At 41.7% G+C, this 27,482-nt stretch overlaps 2 protein-coding genes across 3 annotated transcripts in view; one reads left to right on the top strand and one right to left on the bottom strand.

Annotated features, from left to right (window-relative positions):
* The first annotated feature begins 130 nt into the window (after positions 1-130).
* Positions 131-27,389, top strand: CHAF1A (chromatin assembly factor 1 subunit A). 2 transcript variants are annotated; one of them, XM_078612695.1, is made up of 15 exons: positions 131-509; positions 3,289-3,360; positions 4,969-6,083; positions 6,801-6,848; positions 8,972-9,165; positions 10,732-10,792; positions 10,904-10,978; positions 11,344-11,567; positions 13,699-13,876; positions 14,832-14,912; positions 15,404-15,502; positions 16,674-16,926; positions 18,384-18,886; positions 19,875-19,974; positions 21,939-27,389. In XM_078612695.1, exons 1-15 carry the CDS (start codon positions 221-223, stop codon positions 21,971-21,973), a joined length of 3,327 nt encoding a protein of 1,108 aa, XP_078468821.1. In that variant the 5' UTR covers positions 131-220; the 3' UTR covers positions 21,974-27,389. The 2 variants fall into 2 exon arrangements, with proteins under 2 accessions (XP_078468821.1, XP_078468822.1); XM_078612696.1 differs by having other exon boundaries at positions 154-509; positions 3,316-3,360.
* The window catches only part of CNTLN (centlein), a 32,476-nt gene continuing 30,303 nt past the window's right edge, over positions 25,310-27,482 (bottom strand). Inside the window, exons 25-26 of the mRNA XM_078612694.1 lie at positions 26,446-26,511; positions 25,310-25,432 (exon numbers count right to left, since the gene is read on the bottom strand). Of these exons, the coding sequence (XP_078468820.1) occupies positions 25,337-25,432; positions 26,446-26,511 (162 nt within the window). The 3' untranslated portion in view covers positions 25,310-25,336. The remainder of the gene's footprint in view (positions 25,433-26,445; positions 26,512-27,482) is intronic.

Raw genomic sequence — 27,482 nt, 5'->3', positions numbered from 1 at the left:
GGGGTGGGGGGAAAGGGGTAGGGGTGGAGGAGGGGTGGGGGAGAAAGGGGGGAGGGGTGGGGGAGAAAGGGGGAGGGGTGGAGGAGGGGTGGAAGAGAAAGGGGGAGGGATGGGGGAGAAACGGGGTGGAGGAGAAAGGGCGTAGGAGTAGGGGAGGGGTGGGGTCGCAAGTCTCGCGAGAACTCTGGCCGCGAACGGGACGACGAGAACCCGTTTTTTTATGTTGCGCGCGCACGTCACCCGCTTCCCGCCAAAATACGAGCGCGAGGCCCCGGCGCCATCGTCACCCGGCAGGCGAGTGTCGTCCCTCCTCCTTCACCCTCTCTCCTCACTTCAGCAATCTCCTGTCTGCCCCCCACCCCCCCGCATCTCTCTATCTCTCTGTGGCGTCTCTGCTGTGAAGGCGTCAAGCGAGAGGCGAGCGCTGCTCCTCACTCTCACGACCGCGATGAGGGAGACGACGGCGGGCGCTGCGGGGCCACTGCGCTCGGTTGTGAAGGAGAACGACGGTGAGACGCGAGACACGGATAACCTCACCCCACACCCCCCTAACACCACTCATTATCTTCCTACCGTACCCCCCTAACAACCCTTTCAATCTTAGCTCGATTCCCCTACCTCACCCCCGTGGAAAGTGCACCTAGCCTGGCACCGCCATTTAGCGGTAATTGGCGGCTCTTGTTGCCCAACAATCCGTGTGTCCACTCCACTCTCTTTGTCCTTCAATGCCACAACCTTACGCTAAAACACCAACGCAAATGTTAACCGGATAGCGTTGCGCGGGGCCGTGCCGGGTCTGTAAGTTGTTAATTGTTGTGTTGCATGCAGTGCGGTGGTAATTAAGTCGTGTTTGCGTGTGGGGGCTTGTTAACAATCAAAGTGTAGTCAAAGTGTAGTGTGAGAGAGAGACATCCAGCAGTGGAGGAAAGTTGTTTGTGGGGGAGTTGGGGAGAGAACGGGAAGGGCGTCGATTGGCGCCGTTCTTTAATCTGGTGCGGAACGAGGGGGGCACATCGTAAAACAAATACATTGTGCACGCTACTCACGAGGTTTAACACTGCAATTATACACTTTTAATACGCGAGACGTAATCACGATGGGTGTAAGGTGTGTGTTGTGTATCTACGCCGACGTTTTGTAATTGCCCGAGCACGTAACACTCATACTCTTAGGTTTTTTCGGTAAAGTCACGTAGGTAAAATAAAAATAAAATAATAATAAATGAAAATAAATAAATTAACTCACGACGTTTCGGAAGCAACACAAGCCTCCGTCATCAGGTGTAACTGCTCCAGTAACATTACTGTAACGTAACACTCAACGTTGATGCTGCCCCCCCCCTCAACGATGATCGCCACGGTATTCAAACTTAGACGTCAACTAACGCGGACATTAAACACTTATCCACTACAATCCCGTCACTAGTTCTAGTATGACAAATTAATCAATGAATAACGAGCTAACACTAACCCTGACATTATTAGGACTTACACTTTACGTAAGCATGAACGCCAAACGGCGTAACGCGCTAACCTTGTCATTAACACTAACCTTGTCATTAACACTTACCATGTCATTAACACTAACCATTTAACCATAATGCTAACCATTCACACTTATATAAAACACTAATCCTCAAGTAACAATATCTCTTACTTAAACCCGTAGAATAATAACTTACAATAGGCCTAAATATAATCCGAACGGTTAACTGGAATACGAAATCTTCTCACGAGTTCGTGGGAATACTAGCGCCAACATCCTAACTTATAATAACTATTATTATCCCTAACACTGACCAACATTGACTTAATACTACCCCATAAGGCTAACAATTTACACTCGTCATATCATCAACATCAGATAAACACTCGCAAGCCCTTAACACAAACCTTAACCGCAAGTCTTTTTATTAACACTAACTATAGCCTAACATTAATGTGAACACGCTTAAACTCTGTACCATTCCTAATTTTTATTTTTATTAATTTTAATTTCATTTTTTACCTACGTGACTTTACCGAAAGAACTAAGAATATACTTTCCAAAGGATGTTTATTTCCCTAATTGCATTGATCAAGGGGCCATTATCGCCGATCAATGAGCGGCATGTCACTGTCAGCTAGGGCTGCTGTCAACTCTGGTTTAGGTTTACTTGGCTTAGGCCCTTTAGGGTTATCTTACCACTGGACCCAACTTTCTTCGTGTACAGAATAAAAAACAAGATTTGGGTTATCCACGTGGATTGGATTAACCGTGCTTGCATGGAAATGAATATTAAATCGGGCATTCGATGCTCGTGTGCCTGTTACTCCTAAGTGACCGATTAAAAAACTATTCAAATATACGACACGTTTCGCCTTCGCCCCCATTTCACATATGTAAACAATGCATTATTTTTTAACGATATTATTTACAATTGTTTTGCACTAATGGGTTTTGTTGAATCTGGGCCATCCCTCCCCGTCATGGTGTTGACTACCGTAATGTAGCAGCAAAATGGTTTGAGCTGTTACAAAAAAAGTAAGAGAAAAAAACACAATGATAACATTACAAAAATGTTTACATTCCATCCAGGATAGAATGCTAAGGAAATCTATATTAAAGAGTTGAAACATCGGGGTTGCATTGAGTGCGGTGTTACATAGAAAAGGCTTTTCTCCTTTGACTTTGTGAGTGAGGCCCAGCTGGCTAGGATGGCGACATCTATAACATGGCCGATTGCCTTTGAGCCCCAGAAAAAAAACCCCAGCTTTTTCTGTCTTGTTTAGGTTTATGCTCAGGCTGAGAATGAGAGATTATTTGAGGGGTTTTAGCCTTGAAAAGTAAACCACCATATTCGAAGCACTTTAAAATTCGCCTCGGCATATTTGGTCTGCTCTGGATGCTTTACATTTTGATTTAATCGAATATGACAGGATCGTTTAATTTTCCGTTTAATATATTTTATCACCTTTTTCATCTCCAAAGCAATTACATCTATTGAGTAGTGAGCCTAGGCTTCTACAACTCGACCAGTGAAGCCATGTAAGCGTTAAGATAATCCATGCAACTATTTTCCTGCATAACTGTTGTGCAGTGGTGTTTTTGCAGTGTGTTGCTTTGTGTGTTAAGTGGATTCAATCGGTATCATGTTGTAACCAATGCGTCTTGAGTTGCTGTGAGCTGTTGCAAAATGGCTGCAACAGTTAATTGCTGCACATTTCTTCAATCCATTGAATGTGTGCGAGAATGCATAATTGTTAACATTTTATATCTGGGTGTTTCTGTCTTCGGTTTGACCGTCAGGTCTTTTTCTTCGTGTTTTCTTTGCAGATGCCAGTGAAACAAAAGAACCGGGTGCTAAGAAACTTGTGCAAGGTGACACCCCCACCTCTTAAACACCAGTCACGTTACATGCCTTTTGAAAAGAAAAACTCGCGCGTTCTCGAATTAAGTTTTCAAATTCACTGTTCCTTCACTTTTAGAGCTGTGCATAAGTAGCCTCCTGTAGTTTGTGTGTTAATTAAGAATACTATCTGTATGTGGATGGAGCGGTGGGGCTGTTGAACACTGCCACGAGTTTTATTCCTGGACACGGCCAAAATGAGTGTAGTGATTATGATATGACGTGGGGAGGTCTTTTTCCTGCAGCGAATTAACAAAGGATTGTAATTTATAACATATATGCATATGCATTGGCTGTCATCTTTGTATAAAATTAAGAACTGCTTAGCATAGTATATATTTCAAAATCAAAACAATACGTTTGAATAACCGTTGTGATGGTGTCAACTTTAAAATGGATTCTTTCTTCAAATATAAAGGCTAGAAGACTCCTGAATTCAAATTCTGTGGCAAATGGCCAATCATATATAATCCTCATTCGCATGCAAAGAGGGTTGAGCATTGTTCTCTGGAACACAAAGGAACAAATTAGTTGTAATGCTTTTAAAGTATATTCACTTTTGAGTACTTGTGGAAGGGAAAGATGGTGAATAGTTTGACAGCTACAAGTTGGCTGGCATTTTAGCAGGCTGGAGTCCAAAAGGTAACATTTTTTTGTTGGTTTCTGAGAATGCAAGCCAAACATTATATGACCAAATCATCCTGAATCTCATGTCTTAGACTATACGCAGTATTGAGTCTACATATTAATGGGTAGGCGATCGTCATCCATAAAATAGATGTTAGAGGCTTCTGCGTGACTAGAGTGTGGACAGCGGAAGGCAGGTTCTTCCGGTAAAATCGCGTAGAAAGGAAATAAAAAAAACATAATAACATGTTTAATTTAAACATAAAATGTTTACATTTTATTATTTCCCTTCTACGTGACTTTACTGAAAGAACCAAGAAGATGAATCCCTGCAGTCACGAAAGCTTTAAATGCTTATATGCTATTATGTAGATCTATGCTATTTGCCAACCCGCACTGACAAGCGTAGTGAAGCACGGTGAGAATTCTTGTGATCCTCACGGTGTGGGGAGAACCTCAATCGGCAGTGGGGTGACAAATTAGATGGACGTATATATATTACAGTTTACTGGCTGGGTGGTGGTAACAATCAAGAGTTTGTTCAGTCCATCTCTCCTGGGGTTGTTAAAATGGATACCATTGTCTGTGATTCTGCAGTGATGTTCCTATGGAAACACTGCTCCTCATCTTAGGGATGCGCAGTTTTCACCACTCTCAGGAGTTAGTGCTCGCAAATACTATTTGCGCAGTAAGATACATTTACTTTGTTATACATTTTTTAACATCTATTTAACTGGTGTTATGTAATAAATAATGAGATTTGTTTATTTTGGGAAGTGTTCCAGTTGTTCCCGACACCAACCCGCACTGACCACCATAGTAAAATATGGTCAAATAACTCTCACTGTTCACATGGCGTAGGGAAGCCGTTGTCCAGCAATGAGTTGACAAAATTGCTGCAAATATTATGATTTCTAATATTGAAATGGTTTTTGGGCTTAATTTTTTTTCAGCACGGCTGCCTTTTAAACGCCTGGACCCCCTCTCAAGGCAAAATGGCCCTGGTACCCCAAATGCAAAGCGTGCCAAGCTCTCGCCATCAAATCTGTCCAAGGAAGCACTTCCCAAAGCCAAGCTGGTGAGCCTTTACGAGGGGGATAATGCAGTGAGCTCCAGTTCGGAGCACGTCAATCACAAGGACAGCGTGCGGTGTGACAGGACAGGTGGCAAGCTGCCATTGCTACGGGGTCCCCTGGACAAGCTCATCAGCTCAGCCCAGGAGAGACATATCTCCACAACAAACGTCATTGACTTGACCGAGGAGTCGAATGATGGGCTTCGAGAACAGGCGGCTGCTGCAGTGGCAGCATCTAACGCTCTGGACCAAGACATGGCTTGCGGTGTTATAAAACCTGAAGCGCTATTAATATCAAACGCAGAGATCACATCAGAGCCTAAATTGGAATCATCTACCTCAACGGATTTGAAACCGGAAGTGACTGTTGTAGATGTAAATCCCATGCCCTTAGATGATTCTACACTGAGTACAAAGTCCAACCTTTCTGAAGTGAAGCAAGAGATTGAAGGCCATGAGCAGAACTGTGCAGTGGCAGAGGACCTGGACACAAGTTCTGAGCCCATGGATGTCGCTGAAAATATTTCTGAGAATGCACAAGACTCGAAGACACTTGAATCATCTAAAACATCTGATGCCAGTAAGTGTGTGGAGATGTGCACCACAATAAAAGAAGACAAAGAACATGAAGAAGAAACTTCCAAAGGTGAAGAAGAAACTTCCAAAGGTGAAGAAGAAACTTCAAAAGATGAAGATGAGGACACATCTCAGGAAGAAGCTGAGGAGCCACAGAGTGAGAATGTCACTCAGCCAGAGTCCCTGGAGCTTGTAAAGCCATCGGAGTGTTTCGCTACTCCACAGCGGAAAAAGCTGCTGTCTCCGGCTACCTCCAGGAACGACTGTCCTGACACTCCAGCATCCCAGGCCTCGGCATTCAGCACCACCTTAAGCAGTTTGGACATCTCCACCAACCTCTCCTCGGAGGAGAGTTTCTCTCAGGACAACAGCCCCACTGCTTGTAAGAGCCTCCTGAGTGCAACATCAAGCTCAATGGTGAGGCTGATAGTGACTTAATTTCATTGTGTGACCATAGGGATGCGAAATCAACTTTAAAGCGTTAATAACAATTATGTCAATTGTTCTTACAATTTTTTGTTCTTAAAATGTACGCAGCTTTTGGAAATGCAATTAATGTCAAAGTGTTTCTTGCTGTACGTGAGTTATGTCTGCCAATTGTTATTGACTGAAACCATGCTTGTAAGATTAGCCAATATTCAGTACCAGTCAGGAATTTGTCACGTTTGAGTGATTATTTCTTTTTTATTCATTTGTGAACTATTTGTGTTCCAAATTGAATTGCAACCCTTGCACCTATTGTTGTGCTCGGTGCTTGTTGTGCCCGATGGTGGAATGTGGCATTAAGTTTATTTAATTGTCCTGCTTTTTGATCAGATGTAAACAGTCAGTAGCCACAGTAAGTATTTCTGCATGAACATAGAAAAGTAATGCTATCACCTTATAAAGCATTGTGTTTGTCTTATGTTATAAAAATAAGTTGTTTGAAATGTCTAGTTATTCTGCTGTGTAATTGATGCATTTTCATATAATAGGGATTTAAAATGAAGCATCAAGTTAAACATTTTTAGCAACGCAAACATTGCCTCGGTTAATAACATTAAATGTTCCTCATGTGTAAAATGATTGCTTTGCTCTTGCTATATAATATTTAAGCAGGATTTATGGTTATTTCATGCATCCTTTTTTTTCCAGAAACTTGGGAGTGTCAAGAAGAGAACAGGTGTCCGTAAACAGAAAATGGTAAACTGCTTAAAACCAGACTAATTATCCCCCTGAGGCAATATCTTTAAGCACAATGTCAGATCTCATTAATTAGTAAATATACACGTGTGTTGCTTCGTGAAATGTTGCATTTTGTGATCATTTAGTAATCTCTTTATTAAATGCATTGAACTTACCACCGACTTCACATAATAAATAAAAAATGAGGCGGTTGGGTGTCTCAGGGCCTCCACGATCATGTTATGACACAGCTGGAACCAGTAAGGTCCTGGGCTGAATCTGAGCAAACACCCCAGATTAAACCATGTCATCATTTGTAAATGGTCTTAATTGGCCATCAAGAATGCAGCATAGCATCATATAAAAGTTTTTTTTCTGAATTTAGTTTCAACTTTTAAATATATCATCACACCTTACATAGCATGAAAGATCACCATGCATTGTTTGGTGAGATGTGTATGCAAGTATTTATTCAAGTAGTTTCTGTGTTATCAAATTCCAAGGACATTTAATTCACACTATGATCTGCTGGCTTTGAGAATTTTGTAAAAAATATACTTTGTTTTGTGGGACTAATGTTATTTAATTCGTGATACAAATTACAAAGAATGATATCACTGTGGATCCGAATTCGGAGGGCTGAGCTGACCTGCTCCTACTGTACATCTGTGATAAAGAGCTTCATAGCTCATCAGATTCCTCCTGGATACAGAAATAAAGAAATTCTGAGATCAAAGGTGACTTTGAATCAAGGCCCTTTGATTTAAAATTGGATTTTTAAGTAGCAAAATGGTCTCAGCCCTGTGACCAATGACTGGAAAATCATCACATTAAATTTTGGAATTTTCTTTTTTTGGCTCTTGAGAATAAAAACAAATGTACTTTCTAACACAATGATTTGTGTTATTAGCGAGTAAGGAACAATAAAGAAGCAAACGTGTCATTCCTATATAGTTTTTATGTGACGCGACATGTATCAAGGCGATATATTTTTCAGAATTGAAAAACCTGTAGCCATTTTGTGATACGATGCACGGCTCTGCAACATTTAAAAATGGGTTATTAATCTGGACAGACGGATAGCACAATTTGAATAAATTGAAAAATGCTCATCATCCAAAATGTGAATGATTAAATGAGAAATGCTGTTCATGAAATAAGGTAATTCCATTATATTTAGCATTTTAAAAGACTTACAATTACTAAGGAATCCATTTTTAACTGTTGAATTCATGTAGATTAAAAAGCTTTAAATTCAAATTCCAGCATATTTATTAAGCTGTGTACGTACTGTTGCCCAATGTTTCCCATATTATGAATAATGCAGAGGCATATTGGCAGAGTAAAGAGCTTTGTTATTTTAAAAATGTATCCTGAATATGCGAGGTGGCCTTCGAGGTCAGAGCGTTGGGCTGGCACTGATAAGATCTTTAACACGTAGGTTTTCGCGACCAATATTATTCATAATAAAGGTTTTTGGGTTAGATCGCGTTATTTATAAATGTGTCGTAACCCTCCACCACCCGACACGGCCAAACAGTAAAAAATTTGTCACGTTGACAAAAGACAAATAGTTCTCTACTTTAGCCCACCGGAGTGAATCCACAGCATTTACAATTTTTGAGTACGACGTTTCGCTGGTAATTACATCCAGTGAAACGTCGTACTCAAAAATTGTAAATGCTGTGGATTCACTCTTCAACACACCGGTGGGCTAAAGTAGTGAACTATTTTGTCTTTTGTCAACGTGACACATTTTTTACTGTTTGGCCGTGTCGGGTGGTGGAGGGTTACGACACATTTATAAATAAAGCGATCTAACCCAAAAACCTTTATTATGACTGATAAGATCTTGGGTTTCAAATCCGGGCAGTCGCCAGTGATTCAACCGCGCTCTCATTTGCAGTGAGTTAATGGTCTCAGTCCTGTCCCTAATGACTTAACAAAAATAATTACTTAACATAAATATTTGGTTATGCACTAAATCTGGCAGCATTTTAGCTCCGGGATTTAAAAACGAGCAGGTTGACTATCGTGCAATGAAGAGTGCTGCTCCCTACTGTGGCCACTGGAAGGGCTCTCTGAGTTAACCTCTTTGATATCCACTTCCTTGGACTGTTATCTGACGATTGTAATTTTAGGCAGAGCTGGATCAGAAACAACGACATCGGCAGGAAGAGAAGCTGGAGAAGGAGCGGCAGCGTGAGGAGGCTCGCCTGGCACGAGAGGAGTCTCGCCGCAAGATCAAGGAGGAACGCGAGCAGAAGGAGCAGGAGAAAGCAGAGAAATCTAAGCTCAAGGAGGAAAAGAAGCGCGAAAAGCAGGAGGCCATAGAGTGAGTAAAGAAACTGCCGTGGTGCTGTATTTCCATTATCTCTGGGAAGGTTGTTGTTGGTTTTGTTCGCAAGCCAGACTTTCTGGCTCGTCATGTGTCCCCATGGTAGCTTAATTGGCAGACCTAATACCAAGTTGGTTGAGAAAGCAGCCTTAGGAGTTTACTTTCATAATGGATCTGCATCTTTTACCTGGGACAGCCTCAAAACCCATTGTGACGTCTATGGGGTCAGCATGGAACTAGACATTTGTGGAAAATTACAAGGTTAAAAGATTTTAGTTTGATGTTGGAGTGGATTTGCAGTGTTTAGCGCGCTGCTATTAACCCGGTGACATGAGTTTGATGCTCAGCTTCACTTAACATCAGTAGTGAGTGATATCAAAACCAGTTCTGGGTCACCCCTTCACCACCACATTGGGCAGCATTGTGAAGCATCAAACAACTCCCATGATTGGCATGGTGTGGGGATGCCTTCAGCCCACTTTGTATTGACAGGGCTGTACATTTTTTATCTAATCCAAGCCGACCGTAAACACTGTTTATAACAAACCTTTAATGATTGCCATTCGACCTTCCACCCTTGTCGCTGAGTGTAGGTTGGTAAAGCCTGAATCCGTTTGGTCTTGGAAACTTGTATACACAGTGTACGGGTCATCATGTTAGGTGGCTGGTTGCCTCAGGCAGTTAGTGTTATACCTGATGTTTGCGAACCAACCCTCACAACAGAGGTGGTTGCTCAATGTCTATGTTGAAACAATGTGCCAGGACTGATGAGATCCTAGGTTACAACTGTCAACAACTGATTAAATCGGGTTTTCAAGTGTATCAACTTTATAGTCTAATATAGTTGAAGCTCTGGTCCATGGCTGCCACTATTTCCTGCACTGGCAGCTTGGCATTTTAATGATTCACCTCTACTGCAATTCATTGAATTGGGTTGGACATGTTCAATAATTGTCGTTCATTAATTGTTGTTTGAGGAGACTATCCATGGCTAGCTGCTCGTCTGTAAAAGGAGTGTATATTGTGAATATCATAAAGTAAAATACGATTACATATTCGACTATTGGCATAAGACAAGCCTGTTGGTTATCTTTTAATGTACACTAGTAAGTTGTCAAACTCGAGTAAGCTATACATAATTTTGAAACGATCAGACTGGGGTGCAAAACATTTGGTTTGTATCAATCAAATAATCAGCTCATTTAATTGAGTGAATCTTCATAACTTTTTTTGCTTGGGGAATTGTACAGATGGACCACTTGTGCTGTTGTACATTTGCTCTGTAAATGCTTTATACATAACAAAAACTGATGTTACGTACATTAAAAGCCACATGCCCATCATACAATAGACCTGCTCTGGCTCTTCTATGTAAATTTATTTTATCCATGTGACAATAACACCACATGCACAAAACACAAAGTCATGTTACAATGTAAGTTATCAACCTAGATCCATTGATTGAGAGACTGGTTACTTTAGTTCCTCGCCAAGATCAGTGCTACCACGTACATCTGTTGTGCTTTCTAATTTCAAATGTGTATCGTTTTCTTGGGTGTCCAGGTTAAAGCAGGAAGAAAAACGCAAGAGAGAGGAGGAAAAGAGTAAAATGGAAGAAGAAAAGGTATTTCATACAATATGAAGTTATGGACGTGTTTTTAAATTGATGCTTGCCGAGTGTTTTACTGTTGGGTTGCAACTGGCTTCACATTAACTGTCCATTCGTTCATTGCAGCGTATGAAGAAAGAAAAATCCAAAGAAGCTTTTGCCAGCTTTTTCACCAAGGGTAAAACTCCTCAGGCCCCCAAGGTTGGTATTAAAATCATTCAAAAGTTGAGCTTGCCAGTTGCAGAGGGCTTGCAGTGATTTTCAGCTCTTGTATGTCTTGTTTCAATTGTGATAATAGGAATTTTGAGTCGGGGAACAAATCTAAAATATGAGATTCTGTCGACCATTTCCAAAAGCAAGTGGGATTTGGGCAGGATAATGCCAGGAGGACTGATTGTGTGGTTGGATAAGCTTTCCGGCAGAATCCGATCGTTTCAGCTAATGATGCGCAAGGGTAAGATACGATTGTGGAATTCTAGGACAGTGAGGTATGGTCACAGACCTTAATCCAGCAGTGGATAAACAATGTCAAAATGATTAGTAATAAAAAAACATTTCTTCTCTAGACACTCACGGGGACCTGCGGACCATTTGCGCCGTTTGAAATAAAGAACAACATGCGAGTGGCTCCTGTGCGGCGTGTGGAGGTGCTGCTTAGCGCTGTCGATGAGGCTATCGAGAGCCAGGCGGCCCAGAACCTGTACCTACACGAGCTGAAGCGGCGCAAGCCAAAAACGAGCAAAAAAACATACCCGTACGCCGACTCCATCTGTACAGCTCAACTGGAGAGGCAAGTCATTGCACGTTTGTCACATTGTTACTCCTTGCAAATGCACTTTAAGTCGGGTCCACAACTGACCGATCAGTTGTGCGGACAAATCGGTCTCGAAATTTCCCACTGCTTGGTCGCTCAGAGATATCAAAATCTCCCTCGCATTAACATGGCCACTTCCGTGCCCTCGTTTAGGAGGCCGCTCTTCTATCTTACAGTTACATGCTAATTTCTCACATTAACATCACTAGCCTTGGCCACGTCTTTATAACTCTTGAGCTACACCCATTTCAAACCTTTTAAAACAGTCTGCCTCAGCAGCAGACTTACCCACCTGATGACGGATGCTTGTGTTGCGCCCGAAACGTCGTGATTTATTTTATTTTATACCTACGGGACTTTACCGAAAGAACCAAAGAGTATATCAAAATATTTATCTATACTGGAGGAATCGGATGAGCTATAAAGCTTTTTTTCACAGATTTCTAGAAGGGGCAGTTTAGAACGTTACGACAAACAATACAATAGGAGTGCAAAGTATAGGAAAGGTAAATGCATCACTTAAATTGTATACAAATAACACAACTATTTTTAACTTACCAGATATGATGAGATTTGGGACATATTGGGTGATGTGGATATAAACCTCCCCCTTACAGGTATTGCGTAACAAATAGAGATGGAACATTGCATTGATTTTTCGATTAATATCGGGTTCCCAGGGTTTTGCAAAGGGCCGTTGTGAAGTTCCGCTTCTGCTGGCTCAGGGACACTGACGGAGATGAGTGTCTGCGATGCTTGTTTGAGCAGGGAGACATTTTGAGACTGAATAATGAATATGCAATCATCACCGTTCCTCAAAGGGATGCTGCGGTTCTTAGCCACATTTCATTGTACGTCGTTGGCATTTTAAATGTGTAACATTTTAAACGAATTTGGAAATTTCAATGGCTGCTTGAATTAATATACAGTACCCCGAGCTTTGCTATACATATAGAATAAAAAAAACACTTGTGTACAAGGTTGATCCATGATCATTGCGTATAGCATTATTGTATAAAATATGTTAGAATGTAAGAAAGATAATGGTTATAAAAAAATTCAAATGCTCGGGAATACATTTCTGCTTTAGCCTTGTATGAAAACTAGATTAACGCATTCCATCTTCTATGGCATTGGTTCACATGGGTTTGTATTCTAATTTTTTGAACTCCAATTCAGTTGTGTCCAAATCGAGTTCTTTAAGTGCATGTACATGGCGGTGTTGTGCAGAACTGAAGCTAAGGGTGTGTGAAGATGTTTCTATAATTTTTTTGTACGGCAGATGTTCAAGAGCCAAATGCCAATATTGAAGTCTTCAGGATATCATTTATGTACTTTTGTTTTTATATGAACTGTTTATACCGTATATGCATTAGCAGGCAAATACATAAGGCTTAAAGGTAATTGGTATTATGAGTTTTAACATTTCCTTATACGCGCAAAGTCTAGTTTACTCCAAAGCTCAAGACTGATGGTGTATGCCTGCATGAAGGGTTGGTGGGTCACACGTGTTAATTTAATTGGTTTCATTTTGCTCCGTCAAAGACAACCTATGCAATTTAAGTCAAGACTTCTTATATAGATTAAAAAATTCTAAATTAGTATAGTTCACTCATTTATTAAATGTTGGTGCAAGGGTTTTGTACTTCCTCCCCTAATACCAGCAGTTCAGCTAATCCGTGAACTTATGTCCACTATAACTAATTCCTACTTTGTTTCTCAGTGCACTGCTGTCTAAACATTGCAAAATTTGCTTTGTCTTATTCATACTTGTTCATGTAGCCTCGTCGCAGTCATGCTTTGGTGTTTGTCATTGTCTTGCTGCATAATTTTTCCCACTCAGTAGTCGTTGGCCAATATAAAATACGTTGACACATTTTTGTCACTAACCTTGCCCACCAAACTAACACTGGTCGCACATTACATCTTGTTCATGAGACTGAACTTAATAGACTGCGAGGTGGTCCTAAGGTTGGTTGGTTTTTGACCTGTGCATATGGAATTTGGAGTTGGTTCTGCGTATGCGATTTTTTTTTTTATGAGGCTACTCTGATTTTATGCTTCAAAATTTTTGTATTTTTTTGACTTATGGCTTCTTCACCCACAGCAGTGAACTGGAGATCATTGAGAAGGTGACGGAAAACAGAGTCTCCTTGGAGGAGCGGAAGAGGTTTGGCCGCATGAAGCTACTGCAGTTTACTGGGAGCAATCGGCCTGCTTACTGGGGCACCTGGAGCAAGTGCAGCAAGCACATCAACCCACGCAACCCCCTCGCCAAGGACAAAGTATGGAGAGACCCCAGTCAACGCACTTTCAATCTTAATTTCCACATGGCTTCTCTGTTGAGCTGTATTACCATTTGCAGTCACGTTGTTTGTATTATGACCTACTAACTCAGGTATTCAATTCCATGGTAAGATGATGGCAGCGCAGGATCTGATGAATGCACATTTTAACATGAATGTAACATCACTTTTGATGTTACATCACTCAAAAGTGTTAGAATGCTTAGTCTGCCTTACTGGCTTTCTTGAAGGTGCATGTCAGCAGATATATTGAGCAGAAATTTTCAGTAATGTAAACTCATTCTTGTTTCTCTTGGTAAAAAGTGCTTTTGATTTAAAGCTTTCGTGACTGCAGGGATTCATTCTTGGTTATTTCGGTAAAGTCACGTAGAAGGGAAATAATAAAAAAAACTATAAAAAATTCTCACGACGTTTCCACTGCAACACAATCCTGATGATGATTGCTTGTGTTGCAGTCGAAACGTCGTGAGAATTTGTATTGTTTTATATTTTTATCATTATTTTATTTCCCTTCTACGTGACTTTACCGAAAGAACCAAGAATATAAAAAGTGCTTTCTTGAATATGTCATTGCCAAAAAGTTCAAGTTTATTTTTGTATTTTATTCCTCTCACATTGCATAGTTTTTTAAGGTAATGTGCAGCCATTATTTTTGCTTAAGAATTTGTTCTAAATGCAGCAGACCTTCAGAGAGAAAAAAAAAAACCTTTTAATTACGGTGTTGCTTATTTTCATATCTGGGGTTTGCACTCGTGTCGGTCCGTCAGTCACGGCGAGTCTCCCCGGCGTGGGCATCTAGTTTCATATTCTAGATTTGTCTCCTTGCCTGTGTAAAGAGCAGCGAGGTGTTGTGTGACAGCTCCAGGTTAAAAGTGTTGTCTGGCTCCTGTCGGGCAGCTGAGCCGCTTCGTGTGGTCGTATGTGTGACGGACAGGAGTTGCTGGACTACGAAGTGGACAGTGATGATGAGTGGGAGGAAGAGGAACCTGGGGACTCCATCTCGCACAGTGAAGGGGTGAGTGGAACAGAATAATAATGCACGTTTATTTATTATAACCGTCTGAATGTTCAACACGGGCATTTATCACCAGCGTATAAACTAAGCGGAAGCCTAATGTTAACTTTTGAAAGCAACTAAAATGTTTTAAATCACCTTCTCTGGAAATCAACCATTAATTTGACATGGATATTCGCTGAGCTTGTCGCAGTGATACGGTTTCCTGATCAATGTTTAGCGTGCGATACTGCAGTAATCGTCAAGGTCAGGGGTCTCCCTGCTGAATCGAGCATTGGGCAGTTAATGTTAATTTACATAGTTAAGGTCCCGTTATAGTTTTTCAAGTGCAATAATCAATGTGGCTCGTGGTAAAGGCATGTGAAATCGATGCCATGAGGATCCCGCTGCCAAAATGATACCACATTTTGCCGATGTCTCGGGTATGTTATCCGTCGGTGCTGAACTAAGATTTGTTGAACTTCGTCCGTATGTATCTCTTATTCGACCAGGAACAAGACGACGAGGAGGAGGATGATGATGACGATGACGACGGGTTCTTCGTTCCTCACGGTCACCTTTCTGATGGAGAGGGCGTCTCCGATGGGGAGGTACGTGTGTGACCCATGGATTCACATGTTTGGTTTACGTGGTGTTTTTAGACTGAACCAGAGGTCATGACTTTAAAAAAATATATAAAATGTAATGTGTTGCAAAGTATCAGTAGTGGTTTGCATATTTGAATGAAATCACTTCTTTTTATTATGAAGTCATTAAACTATGAAAACCGATGCAGACATGCTACACATGCTTATGGGCGCTAGGGAAGCAGAAAATGCCATCCTTGAACTTGCTTAGCCGAATTACCTTAGGGGTGTTACAGCCTGCTACCAAAAATACGATTTTTACAACTCTGAGGTTGGCATTTTCTGTTTCTGTAGGACCCAGAAGCATGCGTTTATCATTCAATAAAATTTAGTAAATGTAATTAATACATTTTCCACGCAGGTTTTGTGTTTTATAAATGATTAATAAAGACATGATTGACACCAACAGAGAGAAGTGGAGGAGTGTAGCAGCTACAGATATAAAGGTTGACAGCAGTGTTGCCTTGCACCTACAAACAAAAAAGACGAAGGTTATCAACATTTTTATGGAAAAGCCAAAACACATCACCTTGGCAAAATTGCTCTGTTGTTAGAGATGGAAGCCTCACCACTGTTTCCAATGAGTCTGCTGCAAGAGCTGTACGCACACGTGTTGATTTTATTAATGAATTTCGTGTAAAACTATTTGTCAACAAAGTGTTAAAAAGACCAAAGCTTGACTGTCTATGGTGAGACAAAATTATGTTGTGAGTGAATATGCAGACGAAGATAATTGAGTAACATTTAAAAGACTAGGGCACCAATATATATTTGAAATGATTTTGTGGCGAGTTCCCCAATTAGGTCACTTGATAATATTGGCTAGGGGGGAAATTGTACCACTCACACCAACAGATAATAATTCGAATTTTACTAAATGTGTATTTCAGTTCACTAGATTAAGAGAATGGCAAAATGAAATTCACACACCAAGACTTGACTAAAATTCCACAGGCTGTCATCGCCTAGACGATGACAACACCAAAACGTTAAGACCTAAATGAACAAATTCACACACCCCAGTTATATCTCGTCACTGTGCCTGTGTAACGCCCTGTCCGAGAGGAGACACATTTACAAAGTGATGAGACGTTTACAGAGCAGTGTCCTTCCCCACCCACCCCCCCATGTGTAGGGCAAGCTGAGCGCCGAGACAAAAAAGCTGCGTGAGCGTCTCAAGGCGAAGGAGTGGGACGATCTGACGCGGACGCATCGCTGCCAGCGTCTGGAGCCTGTGGTGATTGGCTGCGTGTGGGAGGGTGAAGGCGCGGACAGCGCAGCCCTACAAAAGCTGCTGCCCTACAAGGGCCAGCGCTTCGATCTCGGAGCCGAGGAGGAGGAGGAGAAGGAGAATGCCCGGGAGACCAAGCAGCTCCGGGACATGCAGAGTGAGGAGTTTGTGCTTTCGGCAACTTGTCATGAATGGAAGAATCCATTAAGAACTCTCAGTGGTGCAACGTCCCATGTTCAAGAGTAGCTCGTGGGAATTTGATATCGGAGCTATCTTTCGAGATCCCTTCAAGTGACCTCTTGCACAGTCGGGGGCAGTTATTTTCCACCCACTCTGCCACTGAGAGTAATGGTTGTTTCATGACAGTGGGTGTTGCGGTGGTCTTAATGTTAAATACCTCCCCTGGTATGCAGGAGGTCGTGGGTTTAATCCAGACTCAACGCCTGTATATTTAGAGTTTGCATGTTTTCCCTGTGGTCACTTGGATTTTTCTCCAGGTCCTCTCGTTTTTCCCTTCACATTTAGAAACGTGGATTTTGAGATTGTCTGCTATAAATGTCTCCATAAGCCACTTCATTGAGCTATCAATTGTGGCCAGGTTGCTTCTGAAAAAGAGCTATATAGTTCGGTGAGCTTTACCTGGTAAAATACAAAGTTTAGTTGAGTGAAACCAATATTTTTCTTAATTCTCAGCTGGATTTAGGCAACGTAAAATCTCAGTGGTGCCAGCTCAGTGCTGTGACTCCAAAGGTAACACTTAATGGTGGGAGCAGATAACGTTGCCAGGTATAATGGTTGCACGCCTGTAATCTGATTACCTCCGTTCAATGGGATGTCGCTCCTATTCTGCTCCCCCCGAAGTCTAAAATTCTCCCCATGATAGCACTCAAGTCCAAGGTTTTCCTTAATTTTATATTGTTCCTATGTCATCTCTTTGGGGTGTCTTACATCGTACCTCAGCACTGTCCCATTTTTTCCTGTAGCTTCTTAACATATCACAGTCCCCTATAAAAAAGTCATAAATCTCAAATACATTCAGTCGGTACAGCCCCTCGAGTCACGATATGGCCTCAAAAGAATAACTTGTTTCTGTTCCTTCATGTTTTGTCTGAATAATTCCATATGAAATGATTTGGAGTTTTTTCAATGAATGGTTATTTGGCTGAGACCATTATTTCACTTAATGGAAATGTAAAACCGATCATGCAATGCCTGCTCCACAAAAGGAAACCTCACAGCGATATAGCTCTTGATTATCACAGTTGGCTTTATATGGTGGGAAAAAGTTCTACATTCATACATAGTGCGCTGTTCCTGACACTGTCTGGCTTGACCACCTGAATGTGAAATTGTAGTTGTTGCTCTCCATCTGCAGCAGCCGTACGAAGAAGATCATTTCACGACTCTTGAGAATTAATTTGCTTGAATTTTAATAATGAATGTCAGTGATGCGAGCTGTACTGAATTATTTCCTATAATTTTTTACAGAACGCTTATCACGATAATCGGTCGTGTATCTTACGAGATCCAGCTTAACAAGAAGTGTGTGCTGTGGATGTGTCCGGCTGCTCCCCTTCCCCGCCAACACCACCGCCTCATGCCCCACTCCTACAGTCTTACGAGATCTCCTGCCCTTAGTGCATGGCAACATCAACTGCAGCAAATTCATGATCGAGGAGTTCCAGGCGTGGTGGCTGCAACGGGAGACACAGGAAGAATCGCCGCCGAGGGAAACTACGCTGGATACGAAGAAACGGCACAGGAACAGGTTGGACACGGCGCTGCCCTCCAAGTTGCGGTTGAAGCGTCTGATCAAGGAGAGCGCCGTGTACAGGAAGTGCAACGAACTGAAGCGCGTGTGCTGGTACGTGCACGCCGACGTGTTGCTCAAGTACGGCCTGCAAGATCTGCCCGTGCCGAGCCGCTGGAACTACGTGACTGCGCTGCCCGTGCGGGAGAGGGACGGCGAGGCGGGGTCCGCGGTGCCCACGCAAAGTTCGGGGACGCCCCCTGCTGCCGCCGCCGCACGGGAAGGAGGGAGGAAGATGGCCACGTCCACCCCCGTCAACACTCGCAAGATCACGGCCTTCATACAGAAGCAGGAGCCCGGAAAAGCGGTAGGGGCACGTCCGCATTGTCAAAAAGATTAATGCACCCGGCAGTCGGTGTTATGGTACTGCACATAATATAACCTGGTGCTGCTCGTACGCTACTGCTACGGTCACAGAAAATGATGTTGCCGCACACGTTCCTGTCAAACTGACAGCACGTGCTGCTTCCCGGTGCCATAGTTTACACTCGTGCCAAACGCAGCGTACGCTGCTGTTGCACACAAGGTGCTGCTGCCACACAGCACTGCTACTACTCCCATAGGATGTGCTGCTGTCACTATGTATGACTCGCATATAGAATATGCTGCTGCCACTCACAAAAAGTACTATGCCACTTCTATGCACGTGGCTATATCATTGTCATGTTAGGCAGTGGATAATTCCTCATTTTCAAGATGGGGATCGATCTCTGACACCTGCTGATGTTTCAGGCCGGTGCTGATTTATTGACCTGGGACGGATAATGGGCTGAATTACCTCCTGACTGGAATTTGTAATCATGAGTCAAGCGCTCTACCAGTAGTGCCATCAAGAGTTGGGCTATCCGATATTTAATAGATTACTTGATAAATCAGAAATCATGGGCCACTGTACAGGAGGTTATGGACAGGACATCATTGGCATCATCAACATTCTCTCGCTGGGTGTGGCCTGTTAGGATTTTCCTGCATTTGTGAGGCAGGTTATTAATTTTGAAACAGCCTGAGTAATCACCAATCACAGAATGATGATGGTGGCTTAATAAATATCATCGACTAATTGTCCCAGTTCTCGTGCTCATTTGGTAAAATGGAAGAATGTGTTAGCTCGGACTTAGAACGAAGCAGTGGTAGAGTTGCATTATCTATAATGGTAGAGGTGCCATGCATTCTCATGTGGCATTTTCCTATGGTGTGTGGAGCGATGTACACCGATTACAGTTTAATGTCGATTTAAGCGGTGCTATTGGCTCATACATGTCAGGTGTGATGTCATGTCCATGCTACTTTGATAGGTGTCTGACGTAAAGCTGGAACAGGCGGACCCTGCCGGTGATGACTGCATTATTTTGGGGGAGCAGGAACCCACTCTGCCTTGCAACGAAAGCACAGATGGTAACATCTTTTTCTTAAATTAACATTCCACTTTTCACATGGAGTCTTGCAGAAACATTACACCACCTCTTCTACCTGCCTGTTGGGCATCTCGCTCTTGACGAATGAATATAACGATGCATCGATTCGTATGTTTATCATGTGTCGAATTATGCATTTAAAATACATTTTTATTTGTGTTTTTGGTTCACGGAAATCCTGCAAACTGCTGTGCTTGTACTAAACTACAACGGCATTAAAATAATGGATTCTTGAATCGTGGCTCAATATTGTCGATTTGTCAAATTACAAGAGGGTGAATTGTTACATTCATAGTCTTCACCCCCCCCCACTACCCCTTCTGCACTCTCCGTGTCACCACGTAATGTCGCATTCTCTTGGACTCAAGATGTCAAATTCAAGGTGGCCTGCTGGCTCAATCAGGTGGCTCGCTCATACAATGCCCATTGCAGAACAATGAACCGATACTGAGAGTGCCTCCTGGTTAAAACAATTCTCAAGTATAACTAGTTGATCGTCTTGGCTCATTTTCTAATGACGGTACAAAAAGTTACGTTTTTAATTCATGTAACCTTTTTGTATAACTAAGTTAAATGAAATGTATCCAATCTCATCAGATATCCAGAGCTAAGGGCTGTCCCTGGATAGTGCTTTGATTAGCCACTGTATTAAGCAGACGTTACAGACTGCTGCCTGGCTGTATTGTTGGCAGCAGAGGGCAGTGCAGAATTATTGTACTTTGCTATGCTTCCACATCTGTTCCCTGTCTTCACCAGCCCGTGCTGACATGCTTGGTAAACTACAGTCTTGTCAAATAATACCTACGACCCATGGCACGGAGACTCAAACAGCAATGCATTTACACATTCTACCTTTAGAGAGGTGGAGCGATGGCGCAGTGGTTAGTCCACTACTGCGCGAACCTGGTTTACCCGAGTTTGGTTCATGGCCCCTGCTAAAATCAGTGACGCGTGATATCTGAACTGGTCTTTGGCCCCCCATACACTTTACCAGCCCATGCAGACCAGCGTGTTTAAGTATTGTCAAACAAACCCCTCGTGACCAACATGGCATGGGGAGACTTTCGTTTAGGAATCCATTAACAAAGTGGTGTGAACATTTTTTTGTCGGTATTCTTTCTGTATTTGAGGAATACAATTTTGCATTTGCCAGCATACTTCACAGGGCATATCAGGGCCTCTGTTGGGTGCGGAGAAGGCCTGTTCCAGTGACTCTCAACACTAGGACTTTCTGCTGATTGGCAGTTGTGATTAGGCAGTACAATTGGGATATAATTTTTAAAACCATAAGTATATTTACATGATTTCACCATCCCAATATATTCTAAGTTAAAAGTGACTTTTAAGTGGTTGGATGCTTGTGTACAGCCCAATTGTAATCAACTGCTGGATGCAGGCAAAGTCACGCCATGCGAGTTGTTTGACTACACTTAACCACTTGTCAGTGCAGGTTGAGAATACAGAGCATAGATGTGGGAGCATAGATTCGGTAAAGTCACGTAGGTAAAAAAAAAAAATTATAGACATAATAATAGAAATAAAATAATAAATTTAGCTGTGACGGAGACTTGTGTTGCCTCCGAAACGTCGTGATTTATTATTTTATTTCTATTATTATTTGTATTATTTATTTATATTTTTCCCTACGTGACTTTACCGAAATAACCTAAGAGTATGAATCCTTGCAGTCACGAAAGCTTCAAATCTAGAAATACATAGATGCACAGTACAATAATCGAATTTTCTGAACTGCGCCCTGCTGTCCACAATTAAGTACAGCCCCTGCCACCTTTTAACAACTTATTTGTGTACCGTAGTCGGTCATCTAAGCATTATCCAGGCTCAACTCTGCTTTGCTTCTGAGATCTGACAAGATCAAGTGCATGGTATATGTGAATTGAAATGATGTGTAATTTGAGATCTCTGATTGTTATTGTTTTTCAGTTGTACCTCAAGTTCCAGCCGAAAGCTTGCACTGAAAAGAGATAAGGAAGTAAAATGAATCTCACCACGTTTTTAATGTTTCCTACTGTATATCCTGTATGTCTAGATCATTATAAAAGCTTGAATCGGCGGAGCACGTGCGTACAGCACAGCATTTTTCAGACTTGACTAAATGCTTATTTGTACCATTCATTCTGAAATGCAAAAAGATCGTGAAGAGGAACAGATTTTTGTAGTTTATTTGAAACTGTATTTCATTTAATAATAAATCTAATAAAAAAATGAATGTTCTGCACAAATCACATTGCTGTGGCAGTGGAATATCAGAGCAGAAACTAAAGCTGCATAGTCATTGGACTTGGTGCCAAAATTATTGAGCAGCTGATGTACAGTTCCCATATCTACCGAACGGTTTACTTGGCCCAGTGCTTATTTACAAATGGGTTCTGTAACCGTATCAGTTCCACAGATCGCTTGGAATTGGTGGTGGTAGTGGTGGGGAAATATTTGTCCAAATATATTAAGCATTATAAAAAGGTAACATTTTGTGGAAACATCTTTTTTATAGCACTCTTTTAATGTGGGTCAACACAAGATACCATAATTCCAATGTAATGCCTCTTACATATTTGTATATGTTTGTGCCTGTGTGTTTATAGGAACCTATAAGTGACCTGTGATCCTGTTGTGGAAATTAAATGGTTCGGGCTGCAGATCTAAACTGGACGGAAGTGCCAATAAAACGGCAAAGCAGTACAAGGCGAGCGAGATACGTGCCGTTAAAATGGTTGGTTAAGCCAAAATTTGATAAACGATCGGTTTCATTATACAGATTTTTTGGGTTAGCGTAAATTACGCGTTCTAAACCAAAAAAACCTGTGGATAATATTGGTCGTGAAAGCCTGTGTTTCCCCATAATACAAGTTTTTTTGGGTAGAATCACATAAGTTACACGTAAATTACGCGATCTAATCGAAAAAAAGTTTTTTATTGGGTTAGATGGCGTAAACTCCGCGATCTAACCCAAAAAAAACCTGTATTGTGGATGTTGGTCGCGAAAGCCTACATGTTAAACTGATGGGTTTCCCATTGACTCCCATGTTAAAAGCGGCGTTATATTTCAACCCCAAAATGTTCCACGCTTGAGCAACTTTATTGTGAGAAATGCAAATTCTAATTTTAAATAAAGTAAACCATGAAATATAACACCACACATGAAGAACAACCAGTGCTTGCAAGTGCATGTCCTCGGCATCTGCAATTAATTAGCGTCGCCACCACCTCTCCCCCACCCACCCATTATAAAAGTGCACAGCTCCAGAGTCTTCCTAATATCGGAAGGAAGAGCATTACAGACGACCACAGAAGCACATCTGAATGCGCGCGCGCGATGCAAACAACAAAACTACGGGCTGTGGTGCAGCCACGGAACACATTCGATCGATCAGTCTCCGCTTGTTACGCGAACATTTGCTCGTTTTTCAAACGGTGGTCTAATTTCAAATGTATTATAACGAATTCTCGTAGAAAATGCTCATTAGGCGAGACACCTGTACTGGACTTTAGCTTTGCACTTCAGTTTAAGTCACATTGATTTCCCACAGTGATTTTAACATGGTGTTCTAGCAAGTGAAGGGCTGTCCTGGGATGCTGCTCTTGAGCTTAACACTATATAGGTCTCTGAAATATAAGACGGGACCAATTGGAGAGCGTGGTTTGATTAGTGAAAAGTTTTCCCCCATTACAGTAGATGGGAATTAATTTGTTCATGATTTTATGGTGCTATTGATGACCGTGAATAATGCAAGCTCATTCTCCGTTAACTTGGTTGCATGCAAAATATAATCGACCAAAATACTATCTGCACATCCGCCTGGTTTTAGGTGAGCCAGAGCCTCACAATCTGTGCTTACTGATCAGTAATTTCTTACGAGTACTTGTACTATATTTTTTGTTTTGTCTGGACTGTGTTTAATGCTTTCCAAATAATGTTGCTCTGTCCGTCCATCCTTAATGGGGAGGGGGGGGGGCATAACTCTTTTCAAGAAGATGCAATATGAACCAAAAAATGAGTGTCAACTTGTGTTATTAGGGACTGACCCAGGTTGCCCAAAACTTGGACAGAAATTGGCTCAAAGGACACGCTACGGTGTCCTGTCTCTCCCTGCCTTGTGTACCTTCCTGGTCAGAGCCACTATCAAACTCATTGTATCATCACAGCCTCCAGACATCCTGCGTGCCTGGCTTGAGCACAACTAGCACTCAATATTATTTGTATTTCTGCCATCTTTTGTACCATTTGTACTCTCCTGTATTTGTATTTTTGTTCGCACGAGCATTATTTTCGTAGTGTTGTCCATATTGTTCTCTCCCTCGCCATTGTTGGCCTACCTATTTCTATGCCGGCTTGTGCATTTACATAAATTAACAAAAATAACAGTTGTCCATAAATGAAATTTCAACTGTTGGTCATTGTTTTGATGCATGATTCGTACGGGTCAAGAATCAAATTTCATCAATGTGTGGTTCTGGCCCTTTCGGAGACCTCGCCCAGAACTTTTAGAGAGCCTCGTTTGAAGTGGTTGGGTTTCTTCGGGTACGAATGACATTGTAAAAGTATTGAGCCCACACTGCTGAGATAGTTTAGGTTTTGATTTATTTGGTATTTAAGTTGAGGGTAAACATTTTTGTTGTTGCCATGTGCTGAACACTCTGTAGGGCATAAATATGTGCCATCTTGTGTTGTCACCCGAAATCCCTGTGATCAGATTCCAGACGGAGATATATTATTCATCTGAAATAGGCTACAATTTGTATTGATAATGTGTCTACAACCGCATCAAGACACTGACAAACATTGAGGTTTAGAACCGTTGACCAATCTAAACAATTTTTCTTAAAAAGGATTGTAGTTTAATAGCTTGGGAGCTCAGGAATCAATGGGTTCTTGTCTAAAATCACTAAACCAGATCCTGAGCTCAGAATCGTTTAGACTGGAGGAATCCGATGAACTACAAAGCTCTTTCACAGATATCCATCATGAGCTACAACCATAGACTTCCAACCAAGGTGAAAACTGGATTTTAGTGTTAACCCAGTTGCCCATAATTCAATAAAAAAATACATGATCGATTATATACTTCATTGTAACAAACTTGAAGGGTGCATTTGTATTTAGCTACTATGCACAGCTGAGGTGTATTCAGTCATGGTGGCTGTGTAAGATACAGCCTTAAACGATGTTGGGCGAAAGCATACTTGATCCAGGGAGTTGGAAAACATTGGTGAGCGGGTAGATGCTGTAACCAGAAAAAAAAACATTGAGATACACATGTACAGTAAATTGTAAAAAACAAAAAAATACAATAAAATGAACAGCGAGTCTGGTTCACATTTATTCAAGTGGCTTTCTGCTGCAGGATGTTGTGTGTTAGCTGCAGTTCTTCCTCCATCTTCTCCACCACGAGTTGTAGCAATCTGTCTGCAAATGGACCCTGAAAGCAACATCAAATGAACGGCAGTTAGCCTTGTAATATGAGAAGGGATTTCTACAGTAACCAAACCCTCTGGCAGAGTTTGTTTGTGGATCTTGAGAATTGTATCATGTGAATCCCGACTTGCAGAAGAACAAGTGAATGTTAACCATGAGCATCAGTTTATCATCTTCTCCAGATAAAAACTGGTCATTTAGGAACAAAAACACTGTAAAATACAACATTCTAGGAAACTGATGTAAACTATAAAGCTACAAACTAGAATGGACGTTGGATAAAATAGTACATGTTAATCTGCAGCATCAACTTTTCATTTACAATACAGTAAAGTAACTATTTGGGTCTTTCGGTAAAGTCACGTAGATAGGGTCCAAGAAAATAACAAAACTACGACGTTTCGATGGCAACACAAGCGGTCGTCATCTACGTGACTTAACCGAAAGACCCAAAGAATATGAATCCCTGCAGTCACGACGGCTTTAAGACGAGGTTTAATACAGAAAAGTGCCAATCCAGTAGCAAGACGCACCTTGCTAATAAGATTGGCTTAAAAATAATCCCAAAGTTGCCATGCTACTGGTAATGATTAATCTGGAAGGCCATGAAGTCCAGTGGAATTCATGTTTGCTTCAGTGATTTACCTAATATGCTATTTTTGGTTATTTATATTACAACAATTTGCTGGGGAAAAAAATGCTTGATCATGTTTCTGCCAATTGAATTGACAACTTGCCGTTTAAACAGTACAGCAATGAAGAATAGAAATCCGAACAAAACTGTTAAAGTTTATTTTTAATTACCCTGATCCAAGAAGCTCACATGAGAAATCGAAAACATTGCACAAACGTAAATCTATATATACCACAAGTCGGCTCAGGCAGATAGTTTTTTTTATACATCATAGTAAAAGGACAATGATACATGAAATGATCCTGTTAATCTCAGTCCTGCATGTGTACAAACACCCTGAATGTATAAGCATTGGGGGGGGGGGGTTGGTGGTTAAAGGTTACCTGGGTATCCAAGAGTGCCTCCACTTCACTACACCACCGCTTATCCCTCTGCAGCGTCGCATTGGCCTGGTGAAACGGTTGCAGTTTGTCAGACAAGAGTAAGTTCACAAAAGCCATCACTATTGACGCACTGTAATAACCTTCACGTTCATGGTCATAAAATCGCAGAGCCTATATCAATCGCTGAATAAAGGTCTCCGTGGGGCCATTTCATGGGATGTTATTTGACGATACTTCATGCTGAGGAGTCAGCTTGGACTGGTTCAGAAATCACGGCTGATGTTGGGTATGGCTGGGAATTGAACTCAGGTGGGGTTTATAGTATAGCGTGCAAACCATTCTGCTGAACTAACCTGCATAATAATCAGCCTAACATTTGTGGCAGCATATATTATTGAGAGCAGGGAAATATTGATACAGTGGAAGCCTTTACTCTGGTTTCTTTCGGTAAAGTCGCATAGTTAGAAATAAAATAAAACATCACGACGTTTCGATCGCAACACAAGCGGTCGTCATCAGGCAAAGGAGTCTGCCTCTAAAGGCAAACTGTTTATAAAGGTTTGGGCGTAGCCCACGTACATCAACAGCACCAGGAGCATGGGCGGTGCAGCCTTTGCCAAATTCAATTTCTTAACCACGGGAGGTGCGCCTGTCAATAAGATATTTTAATCCTGTTGTGCACCACAGCCAACACAAGTCCCTAAAGCTTTTATTATGTCTTAAGTAATTTCTCATACTGCATGTTGGCATTACATTGCACGGTATGGGGTAGAGATCTGAGGTGAATGGTGGCTTCGCTGAAGAGCAACCAGAGCCATGGGTGTTGAGCGGCTTTCTATACTCTTGAGCAGCGATCAATGCACAGCTGCAGGCCATTGCTGTGGCCCACCGGAACCTCTTTGTAAACAAGTGTACTCAAATCAATAAACTAAATTACAACAAAACTTTAGTTGCGTTTTCTCTTACAAAACCGCAAACACTGCACCACATTGCATAATTTTGTCGTTGATAAATTTCACGACGTTTTGCCAAATGAG

This window comes from Lampetra planeri, chromosome 39 (assembly GCF_965212315.1).
Source record: "Lampetra planeri chromosome 39, kcLamPlan1.2.h2, whole genome shotgun sequence".
NCBI lineage: Eukaryota > Metazoa > Chordata > Hyperoartia > Petromyzontiformes > Petromyzontidae > Lampetra > Lampetra planeri.
Note: the sequence above shows the minus strand (reverse complement) of the source record. Positions and strands in the feature narration are given on the sequence as shown.

What these genes read in the sequence shown, in the direction of transcription:
- CHAF1A (XM_078612695.1), top strand. Translation starts at nt 221, where the DNA reads ATGTTGCGCGCGCACGTCACCCGCTTCCCGCCAAAATACGAGCGCGAG. An exon ending in TGTACAGCTCAACTGGAGAG is followed by an intron (nt 11,568 to 13,698) that starts GCAAGTCATTGC and finishes CTTCACCCACAG; the next exon opens with CAGTGAACTGGAGATCATTG. An exon ending in AGGGCGTCTCCGATGGGGAG is followed by an intron (nt 15,503 to 16,673) that starts GTACGTGTGTGA and finishes CCCCATGTGTAG; the next exon opens with GGCAAGCTGAGCGCCGAGAC.